The 11,928-nt window shown below is 45.7% G+C and overlaps 1 protein-coding gene, 1 non-coding gene and 1 pseudogene across 2 annotated transcripts; 1 reads left to right on the top strand and 2 right to left on the bottom strand.

Annotated features, from left to right (window-relative positions):
* Nucleotides 1-1,931: 1,931 nt before the first annotated feature.
* LOC116268259 (14-3-3-like protein GF14 epsilon) lies at nt 1,932-2,658 on the bottom strand (annotated as a pseudogene).
* An 8,057-nt stretch (nt 2,659-10,715) lies between these two features.
* LOC116268260 (uncharacterized) lies at nt 10,716-11,255 on the top strand. Its single transcript, XM_031649981.1, has one exon. The coding sequence runs from the start codon at nt 10,716-10,718 to the stop codon at nt 11,253-11,255; it is 540 nt and encodes a 179-aa protein (XP_031505841.1).
* On the bottom strand, nt 11,237-11,316 carry TRNAL-UAG (transfer RNA leucine (anticodon UAG)). Its single transcript has one exon. It is a non-coding gene; the product is annotated as a tRNA-Leu (tRNA).
* Between the last annotated feature and the right edge of the window lie 612 nt (nt 11,317-11,928).

Here is an 11,928-nt window from a genome sequence, read left to right as displayed (position 1 = left end):
CAGAAGAGACAGGGGTGGCTCTAGGGACCGATGACCTAGAACTATGAAAGGGAGGAGGTCTCACTGTGGTCCTTCCCGCCAGCGAGCAGCAACTTGCGGTTCAGCTTGTGCTTCTGAGAGTTAATGTGCTGCTTGTAGGTTTGAGGAGACATGAACTTCTTAGAACACACCTCGCAGTATATCTCGGCCTGACTCTGAGATTTAGATGAAAGTTCTGTCTGGAACTCTTGATGGGAGTATTTGTACGTAGGATGTAATCATTAAATGATAGAGGCGGGAGGCCGATAAGTTTACGTTTGACGTTGTATCGGTGATGTTCCGATTTGTAGTGCTCCTTGTACTAAAGTTCAACGCTGAACTGCAATTGGCAATTGACACAGGTGAACAGGCCCTCACTCATATAAGCTTTATAATCAAAGAATTACCTTCCATTTAAAATCGCCCCAACCCACAACCACCCACATTTTTGGCAGAGAAAGAAAGAGAGTTTAGATGGATTGGACAGTATTATCTTTTGATGAGTATAACTTCGTCAAATACTGCCCGCAATGCTGTGAAGATGCGAATCGTATTCTTAGGGGACCAGGGAGTAGGAAAGAGCTCCATCATCGATCGCTACACTACCAATCGTTTCGACGAGTCCCACAATGTACGCTGCCGGTTACGCAGTCAACAGTAGGAATAGACTTCAACGTGCGAGACGTATCGAGAGGGGGACAGGTGTACCGTATGCAGATGTGGGACACAGCTGGCCAGTAGCGTTACCGCAGTCTCATCCCCACCTACCTCAAGAACGCTCAATGCGCAGTCTTCGTCTACGATGTCACTCGTCCCAGCACCCTCGAAAACGTCAAGATGTGGCAGAAGCTCTTCCGGGAGCACCAGGAGGCGCCAGGAGTGCTCGTGGGAAATAAGATAGACCTCACCGCCGCAAGGTAGCTGCTCACCCACGCAGGTACATTCGCACTCACGCAGGAAGGTTTCGCGCGAGGAGGGATAGTAGACTGCAAATGCGCTGAAGTTGAAGCACTTCGAAGTGTCGGCGAAGTCAGGCAAGAAGGTGAGTGAGCTCTTCGACGAGATCCTGGATCTACTTCTGCAGGAACGCAAAAAAGAATAGGAATTCGTAGAATCCACAAGGGAGAAACTGAAGGACCTTCGATCCATCCAAGAATAAGGCGTATAGGTGCAAAAAGAATAACCACCGATCACTCTCAAGAGTAGAACTCTATAACTGGTCCGAAACTTAAAGTGCTGCAACTCCACCGGCTGATTGATCTTCTCCACTAAAAAGTCTGCATCTATCTTCATTTGCTTTGGACGTGCTGTGTGTTTGGTCGGGGATATAAATTTGAATATGAATGCCCGGTATAATAATAATGGATAAGGGTCGATCATCAGAGGAGCTAACAAGCGAGGAAATGGCAGTGCTCGTGTCCGTACTGGCCAAGGAGTACAAGACCACCACTGCGTCCCTGCTACAGAAGCTGAACGTGGTCTCCGGCGACCTCATCGCACTCAACCGCCTGCTCTCCGGGGATAGAAGCGTGGAGTGGTCACCCGAGGAAGACGACCTGCTGGCCAAGAATTCAGAACTGCTGAAGAGGTGGAAGGGCAACGAACAGGCTGAACTCAGAAAGAAATTCATTGCTTATAAGACCAAGTGATTTTGATGTGGGGCATACCATCATTCATTTCAAATTAAGCTATCAATATTCAAACATAAAATTAGGTGAAGGAATTAAGAGATTGTAAATTGGTATCATTTTTGGATATTTTGCACTTAGAGGACCTTTCCTTTATGGATGAATAGAAGATGATGATAAAAAAGACAATAAATTACGATCCTGCCCTCCAAGAGCAGAAAAGATAATGATATTAAATATTTTCATGATATTTGACTTTGTATATAGGTGATATGAATCACTGGCTCACTTGTCTCCGTCTTCCTCGAGCTCAGAGGTCCAGAGAGTGAGGTTGTCCCTGATCAGCTGCATGATGGTGGTGGCATCCTTGTATTGGTCCTCCTCGATCTGGTCGATGTCGGCGATGGCATCGTCGAAGGCTTGCTTGGCCAGCTGGCAGGCTTTGCTGGGATCGTTCTTCACCTCATAGTGGAAAACGGAGTAGTTGAGGGCAAGACCAGTCTGATGGGGTGGGTGCTCTTGAGATCCTTCTCAGCCTTCTCGGTGGCGGACGTGTAGGCAGTGTGGGCATTGTCACCGGCCTTTTTGTGATCAGCTCCTGAGGTGTATTCGGAGATATATCTGTAGTAATCTCCCTTCATCTTGAAGTAGAAGACGGTGGCTTCGGCGTTGGAGGCCTTGGCGAGGAGCTGGCTGTCGATGAGGTTGAGGATCTCATTGCAGTACTTGTTGAGCTCTGCCTCAATCTTGGCTTGTAGCCGCGGAGGAGGCCGATGTTCTTGGATCCCTTCTGCTCTTCCTTCTTCTCGATGGAGGAGAGGGCGCGCCAGGCGGTCCTGCGAGATCCGATGGTGTTCTTGTAGGCAACGGAGAGAAGGTTGCGCTCCTCGACGGTGAGGTCGGCATTGGCGGCGACGACCTTGTTCATGGCGTCGAGCATGTCCTCGAAGCGCTCAGTCTGCTCGGTGATCTTGGCCATGTAGAGATGCTCCTCTCTGGTGTTGGCAGTCATGATACGATTTAAATTAAATAGAAACCCTCAACAAAATTTTTACATTTAAACTTCCATACCTCCATTTATATATCGAAAAAAGACGAATCAACCTTTCCCGCCCATTTGGCAAGGGAGAGGAAAGAGGGGAAGAATGGTGGAGGGGTGTAGAGGAATGGAGATGTGGAGTAGGTATGGATGCGTGGCAGCTTGAAATGATTGGTTATATTTGGATTCTAAGATGTTTGAAAAATGGTGAGTTTTCATGCAATTATTTTGGGATTCCATGCATTCCTATAGATTCTTTGCCTTTGGATCATCCATATTCCAAATTTTCGCTTAAATCAAGCCACTTCTTTCCTTTTCGATGATGCCTATTTTTTGAAAATCCTAAAAAGCAAAAACCTCCTTGTCCCACCCAAGCAATCCCTTTTGATTTGATTATGATAGATTTGATGCGTTCATCAATAATAATTCATATCTTACGATGGCTGTTTCTCTCGGAAAGTTGATGATGGCGTTCCTTCTGCTGACCTTCACTCTCGCCCAGCAGATCTGCCTCAAGCAGGAGTGCGCACAGTAGCTCGCCGGCTGCAACGACGATTGCGTGGTCTCTATGGGCAAGTGCATGTTCAGCTGCACCATGAACAGTCTCGGATGCCTCCAGAAGTGCCTAGGAGATAACGCACCCGCACAGGCCCTCCTCGAATGCTCTTTTAACAAGTGCATCAACCTATGATCTGCACTCCTCAATCATCCCCATACCCATAAACAACATCAGCCATACCACTCGGTGATATCACACAATAAAGTAGAAGTATCAATCAGCCACTCCCTCAGCATCCTCCAGCCGCACCTTTATGAGGTCGTTGGTGAAACAGTGGTAGGATTCGTTCTGGAGCTTGATGAGGTGGTTGTTGACCATCAGACTGATGCTATTTTCGTTGCTGGTTATGGCTGCCTATGTGAAATTCACAAAGGTCCCGAAAGTTGGGTTCAAGTTCTTAACGTAAAGAGTGTTCTTCTCGTAAATGAGATCGCAGTGCTGACCACTGATGAACTTTTCCTGCAGGATAATGTCACAATCCTTGTTCTTGCCCAAAGTGATGCTGCTCTGGTGGTCGAAGTTGATGATGAATTCCCGCACGAGATTGCTATTATCACTGCGGTATGCCATGACAACATAGGGCGGATGAAGCAAGCTCTAGCTGTAGACGATGTATCTCTTGCCATTGTGATGGATAACCTTGTCTATCTTTTGCTTGCAGAGGTCACAGCTGAGATCGTATTCATAGTATTCGTAAGTGCCGGTGGAGAGATGCTTGGACTTTGTGCTGATCCACCTCTTCAGGCACAGATAGTGGATGTTCTTCACCGACCCAGCGCATTTGCACAGACTTAGAAGCGGGTTGCGATCCCCTCCCTCCCTACCAAAGCACACCCTGCAGAATTCCCCCTCCTGGTCGAGGTTTATCGAAGAAACTGACTCCATCTTTGGCATCATTTTGCTCCGCTTGAGAGGCGGCGACTGGTGGATTCGCATGAAGGAGCCGGCTAGGTTGATGTTGTCTGCTTGGTCGAGGTCCGATAGAGTTCGCAAGTGGTCGTGCAGTCCGTCGATATCGCTAAAGCTTTGGCAAATCTTTTTGATGACGAACTCCCGCTCGGCTAACCGGATCACACTACCCTCCACTAGTGTGACTCGCTGGCCAGGAGAAAGGGCTCGCCATATGGTGTTCTTGGTGTTCATTTGCCTTCTAAAAACAATCTCATGGCCATCTTCCAGCTTCTTGTAGTCGATCTCGTACTCCCTGTCTGCAAACCTGCACCTCTGAGCATACTAGATGGCATGGGTTTGGGTATTCTTGATGAAGGAGGGGTATTGGAGCGGCTCCTTGAGGAGGGAGGAGGCGGCCTTGTGGAAGTCGAAGAGCTTGGAGGCGGGCTTGTCGATGGAGATTGAGATTTCGTTGTTAGCGATGAGGTTTCCCATCCGAATTCGTATTATTAACTGCTATAAATGATTAGAGGCGGTAAGCGCCTAGACTTATTCCAGTCACCATACCCATCTAGAAATATAACAAATGATATTAGAGGAATCAAAGCTGAAGGCCTTCTCGGCTGAGACGATTAAATGTGTTTATCAATAAAATATAGAAGTTACTTAAATAATTTTGTTATCAATAGCCAACCATGCTGCAGTCAATGACCATGAACCGATCTGCATCCTACATATCAGCAGACGGAGAGGACGCCAATCCCGAAACCGCCTTCTCCAAACTGATGGCCATCCCCGACGATACCCCCCTCAAGGAGTGCAAGATGCTCCTCGATTCCATGAAGGAGGAGAGCATGTTTGAGAAGAATGTCATACGCAGCACGCACGGGCAATCGATCCCACGTCATACTGTCCTCGAAAGACGCACCTCCGAAAACTTCTACAACTACGGTACATACTCATTCATTTAGAAAGACTGCTCAACTATTCCAAGAAGAGAAGGGACAGCGAGGACTTTCGCAGGAGGACAGTAGCCAATACAGACACCGCAAAAAGACGGGGAAAAGCAATCACTTTGAAGGAGTTCGTCACGGAAAAGAAAATGCGGATGCTCACCTAATCCAGCAAGCACGTCAACGAGTAAGCATGCCTTAAGACAGTGAAAGGATAATCGAGAGCATCCTCCGGGACGACAAGGCAAGATAGCGGCTCTTCGACGAGTCCCTTCTAATGGAGAGACTTAATTTCGTGCGAAGACAGGAGGCTAATGCCGAAGAGCAGGAGTCTACCATTCCTGCCAAGTTCAAAGGCCTCAATCCGAAGCACCTGCGCATGCCTGAGAAGTGCCGCAACTAGGGCGCTTTCTACAGAAGGAAATACGTGCACCACCAGCGAACCTTTCAATACTTTAAGAACGCGCTTGAAGTGGAGGGAAGCCTGCTCCGGACCAAAGAGGCAGAGAATAGCCTGGTGATCCGCAACCTCATGGGACATGCCTCCCAACTGATCCTCAACTCTAAGGAGGACGAAGTCAGCAAGACCAGCCAGTGCATCCATCGTCTGTTCCTGCGCTACGCCAACAGCGACAGTGAGGACCTCAACAAAATGTTCAAATACATCAGCAGGGAGAAACTGTAGAGCTGCTTTGAAAGCTTTGGGATAGAGTACAGGCACAATGAGAAGGTCATGCAGATCATCGCCAACAACGAAATAAGCGAGTTCTACTTCTTGGAGATACTGCATCTACTCAGTCTGAAATAGGGGGAAAAATTCATATCAGACATCAGGAAGCTGCTCGCCAGCAAGGTGCTAAGCCAACCGCAACTCTACCTCCCTCCCTAGTGGAACCTATAGTAAACAGTCTGCTATTTAGCCAAAAGCACAGGAATTACATATTGAAGCAGATGAAGGTTTACCGGTTCAAGGAGAAGCTGGAGATCCTGCACGAGGGATGCATAAGGGGAGACGTGGGGAATGGATACAACTTCGACCAGATGGTCGAGGTGATGTGGCTGCTGAGGATCTACCCATTCATGGTGAGCAAGAAACAGCTGCGTTTCTTTTATCTCTACACCCAGTGCCACCAGATCGGAGTGTCCATCAACGATATCGCCGATATCTACATCTACATCGCCCTCTCCAAGTAAGGCAGTCCAGAAAAAAACATCAAGGATATCATCAAAATAGTAGCTGCGTTCAGCCAGAATCGTCGATGAATGATATATAACAATTTTTACATGGTAATCTCACTTATCCACAGTCACTATGCTAAAAACAGTCATTTGGTGAAGTTGATCGTGATAGATAGATATAAATCAAAACATACGAATAAGAGTATTATTTTCCCACATTCCCATGATCTTCTTGCTATTGGTCTCCAGGGTCCCCTCTCCATAGGCCTTGTTGGCTTGAAACTTCCCCACGTACACCATCTCTTTGATCTGAAGCCGACCGTGGCCTTCGAAGCAGCCCTTCGCGAAATTCCCCTCATAGCAATATTCGTCCCAAACCAGCCTGCCACTTCCATCGAACTTGCCGTCCTTCCACATGCCCTTGTAAATTATCTCGTTTCCCGATTTCAGAACTCCAAATCCATTTTTGATAGGAGGGATGCCCACAGTTAGAGTCTTTATTGATGGCAAGACGTAACTTTAGGGTTATTTGGCTGATGACTTTTCCTTTTGTATTGGTTTCGAGAGTGGCGCATCTTCATTGAAGTTCAATCGGTAAGTCTTCCACTCTGAACTGTTTATGACTGTATTAGCTGCTATATTTTTGGGAACTGGAGTATTGATCTTTGGCACTTAATACTACTGCAATCTCTGGGTCATATTGAGGGAATTTTGCTAATTAAGTTTGAAGAAGGTCAAATCTGCGAAGGAGTTGTGGGATGTTTGGTATTTCTAATTTGATGCTTTTAATTGGGTATTTTAGGATTTCAATTATTTGATTTACAGTTAGTATTTTTGCTTCATTGCTGAGATGGCCTCTAAGAATGATGATTATGCTGTTTTGGTGATGATTGTCTTGAAGTATTCAATCTATACTCTTATTTACTCCTTCAGGAACGTGTTGAGCAGCCTGAATTCGCCCATCTACATTCGAACTGCCTCCAGTTGGGCCAAAATTTACTTTATATCGTATGGCTATCGTTGCTTTTCTGTTTATGGTGAGACTGAGTGATGAGATATGGCCTATTCTCCTATTTCGCACTCTTAGTTATGTTCCTAACTAATCTCAGATACGACAATATTATTCTCCATCTCCTCCTTCTCCTCTATTTTAGCTTATACTTCCTAAACAACTGGTTGGCATTTAGCCTCCACTTATACCTATGCTGGTACGTGTGGGGCGTTTTTAATCTTGCCTAGCTATTTTTGCAGCATCATCTGAAACTGACTCAAAAAATTAGATTTTTCCGATAGTTTTCCCGAGATTTCCTCTATGTTGCTGATCTTTGCGTCGATGGAGTGGTCAATATAGGAGAGATCCGCATTGAGGATCCTATCGATTTATTCCTTGCTCATATAACGACAGTTCAGTTAGTTTTAAAATTATACTCCGAAGGATAAATAAGCCCACCGAACGCATATCCAAAAGGAAGGAATATAATGTACCAAAATAGATGAGATGTAGTGGTTTTCCAAAACTGCCAATATAATATTTCATTAGACAATATCAATAAAATCATTATGATAGCTTCCGCTTGGCCAATAATCCTGTTTCTCGTCCATGCCACCCATGCAGCCACCACCTACACTGGCACAAATGTAATTTATCCACCATACAGAATCCTTCAGCAATATCCAATCCCACCTATACACATCCCTTCGTCGGAGGAGTAAACACCATTTGCGAAGCAGTATTTACCATCACTCCCTTCAACTCAAAGCAAGCCTACTCCGCACTCATGGTCCTCAATACCATCAGTACTAACTATTCCATGAATTTCAACTACTACCTCCATGCCAATCCTGTCAATAACCCCAGGTACGATATAGAAAACGCCAATAAGGGAAAACCGCAAACCATCCAGCTCGGAGGATTGTCAGCGGGAAGCAATGTATATATCACTGTCATCGTTTTCGATAAAACAGTTGGGTTAACGTTTAGTTGGACCATCACAGTGAACTAAAAATCAGTCCTAACCTCCTATTGCTCAGCTTTCGGCGTAATGAATCCTTTGACTCAATTTTGCTCCAGTTGCCTCTCGCCAAGCAAATATGGAGCGTATTGTACTACCAGTGGAAACACTCTCTCCAACAATTCGCAATTCAATATGATGGTGAATTCTAACACCTATGCCACTTTCACCATCCCCAGCTCCAGCAGCCAAATCAACCTGCAGTACACCAGCGATCAGCCAAATTTAGAGCTATTCATCCAATTTAAGTTCTTTTCTGACGAAATCGCAGGATTCGTCAACTATGTCTACAATCCTGGCTCAGTGGCTAGGTATCCCATCGATACTCCCGCACAAGTCTTCGAGGTAAACATCAATAGCGGTGGCTTAGATGTGTCTGTCGGCATATTCAATCATAACACTCTCCCTGCTAACAACGCCAACCTGAATATCATTTATACTACTCAATCAACCGTCAATATCCTGGTGATTGTGCTGGGAGTGCTAGGCGGACTATTGCTAATAGCTTTGATCGTTGCTGCCTGCTTCATCATAAAGCGAATCCGGAGTCCCAACCAGATAATCCACCCAAATTCTTCAGCGATCCTGCAGAGACAGGCCCAGATCCAGCAAAACATGCTCTCAGCTTAGTAGATATAGGTCTATTTCCCTTCCGTTAGCTGCCGTCTCGGCTTCCAAGAACTCTAATCCTCCTCAATGAACCTCAACAAATCGAACTAGCAGCAAAACTTTGATAGAGATTGCGTCATTTGCTTGTGTCCTGTGGAGGCGGTCGATCTCATGAAGGTGACATACTGTCGCCATCTCTTCCATTCTCACTGCTTGGTATAATGGTTCAAGAAGCAAAGAGTAAAGCATTTCCTATTTAGAACTGTCCATACTGCAGGTAGGAGTATTCGAAATCCTCCACCATTGAGCACTACCAGGCACTGCTGAAGGAGACAAAAAAGAACATGCTGGCGGGGGTATAGCTAGTGCAGGAAATACTAAAAGCGAAGATAATAAAGTCTACTGTTCTCATCGAGGATGTTAAAGATTGAAAATGTGATCATTTTTTCAATTTTAGCACCACCCCACAATACCATCGCATTAGGTGAAGTATAGACAATATCCCTATGGGTGTTAGTGGTTGATGATGAAGATATCAAGGCTTACTCTTCTATCTCTGCTCTTTGATGTCCTTATTCTTCTCCTCCTTCTCTTTTGGCTCCTCCGCAACTTCTGTGCTCTTTGTGATAGAGTCACCATTTCCGATGGCCATTTTGAGTATCAGATTGAAGTGGCTATCGTTGGAGAGGATCCTAGCCATGCCGTCAAACTTGGACTCTGCGACATTTTCGCTTGTGTATCTGAGAGCGCTTTTCCTGAGATGCATGATTTGGCGGATCCTGGCCCACCTGAGGGTCTCCTTGATGGGGCAATCCTTGATAGTATTGTCCTCCACCACGGCGTTGTTCATAATGTCCTTTCCGGTCAGCAAGGATACGTACTTGCTACTCTCTTCGTTAGATTGGGCGACCTTAGGCTCGATATTGTTGTAGACGTCTCCGAAGACGTAGTAGGCGCCTTTGCAGATGAGCATTTCTACCATTTTCGAGTTTCCAATCTTCATGGCAATCTTGAGAGGAGAGGTATCGCTATTGGGCGGGTTGGGTGAGCACTTCATGACATTGAGCACGTGTTTGAGGATCTTGATCTCTCCGGAGTAGACTGCAGAGTGGATCATGGAGACGTGGCTGAAGATAGAGTTGACATTGATGTTCATCTTCTTCTCGGAGAAGTATTCGATTAGCTACATGTTGCCGTATCGCACCGCGTACATGAAGGGGTTCCAATTGTTCGGCGTGTAGAATTCGTTGATCAGATGCGGGAAGGTATTGAAGAAATTGATCACTTGCTTAGTGTCGCCCTACTCTGAGTTAGAGAAAGTGTACCGATCCAGCAGAAGATCTTAGTGACGTAGGGGTGCTTGGTGACGTGACTGTAGTCTGTCACTTCCTCTTCGAGCTATTCTCCAAATTAAAATTTGGGCTCATCGTCATTGCCCTCGTTTTCGGGAAACATAATAATTATTAAGGTAATGGGGTACGGTGGCGCACTTGAGGCATGGATGATTTATCGAATCGATCATTCAATGATATAAAATGAGATATTTATACAGATCCCTTCAAAGGTTTTCCCTTGATCATTCCTCCCTGAAACCTTCAGTCACCAGCACTGGCCTAAGAAACTTCAAGATTAACTCCTAGCCTCTTATCGAGGGCTATTTGACAAAAAATGCTGATCTCAAGTAGAGCATGCATACGTGGTCATGATCCACGAGTGGTGGGGATTCAATGAAAGCATCACAAAGACTGCTGAGATATTCTCCAATGACAACATTAGGGTCTTCGTGCCCGATCTCTACCGCGGGGAAGCCGCCAACAGTGCAGAGGTATGGGGATTCACATTCAGGAAGCAGGCCACAAGATGAGCAACCTCAACTGGGAGAAGGCTCTAGACGACCTCTCCAAGATCAAGGACCACTTTACAGCCAACAGCCAAAGTGTAAGCGTAGTTGGGTTCTGCATGGGAGGAGCCCTCACCTTCGCCGCTTTGTCAAGGCTGCAAGGCTGGAAAGCGGGAGGAGTATTCTATGGGATTCCCGACCTCAACATCTTCCGCCTGGACAAGATAACTGCCAACGTTATTGCCCATTTCGGTGGTCTGGACCCCCTACAAGGATTTTCGGATGCAGAATCAGCAAAGAGACTAATGGACGATTGCAAAAGAAACAACTATCCGATCTCAGTAGTGTACAATGATCTAATGAAGGATTCACGAGGGGGCCAACCACGCTTTCTGCAACCAAGATTCGAGATACTTCAACAAGAGTGCAAGAGACGATGCGTTCAAGCTGACGAAGATACTGGTGGAGGGATTGTGATGATGAAGGATATGGATTGTTATTTAAAAAATGCAGAAGGTGGGGTTTGAACCCACGCCCTTTCGGAATAGAGCCTAAATCTACCGCCTTAGACCACTCGGCCACTTCTGCTTCTTACCACACCCGCACAATATCACCTTAACTGCCTATTCAGAACATCTAATCATTCATTTGCCAAGATTTAAGGGCTAGGATAGAAACGGATGAGGCGGTTTGGTTATATGGTTTAGTTTATTGATTTTAATGAGAGATTTATGATGAATTTTTGGGAAATTCTCAGATTATTGATAGAATTGGTGCAATAAAGCGAACAAAGAGAATTAATGTTGAATTCCCACTATAACAATACTAAAATAATCGATTATAATTAACGAACAATGCTGAGCCAGCGTCGCAACAACGAGTTGGACAACTTCATCACCCACAACCAGCCCAACCGCATGGTCTCCCCCAGAAACCCCCCCTTCGCCAATCTCGCCAATAATTACTTCACCAACCAATACCAAGATCATAATAAAATCGAAAGGAACATGTAAACATAGAAATATACAGCTCGCCCAATATTCAGGTCAATCCGAGAAAACCAATGATTAGCCCTGCTCGCTCGCCGAGGAATATAGCTCCTGCCGTCCCTGCCAGAAGCCAAGAATGAAGCAGAGACAGATCGCACCAGGGAATACTTTTGCTCAAACTAAAGTCACAAAAATAAGAAGGCAGAGTATA

This window comes from Nymphaea colorata, unplaced genomic scaffold, assembly GCF_008831285.2.
Source record: "Nymphaea colorata isolate Beijing-Zhang1983 unplaced genomic scaffold, ASM883128v2 scaffold0168, whole genome shotgun sequence".
NCBI classification, from domain to species: domain Eukaryota; kingdom Viridiplantae; phylum Streptophyta; class Magnoliopsida; order Nymphaeales; family Nymphaeaceae; genus Nymphaea; species Nymphaea colorata.
The sequence above is the reverse complement of the archived record's forward strand: the minus strand, read 5'-3'. Positions and strand labels throughout refer to the sequence as shown.

What these genes read in the sequence shown, in the direction of transcription:
- LOC116268260 (XM_031649981.1), top strand. Translation starts at nt 10,716, where the DNA reads ATGGGGATTCACATTCAGGAAGCAGGCCACAAGATGAGCAACCTCAAC.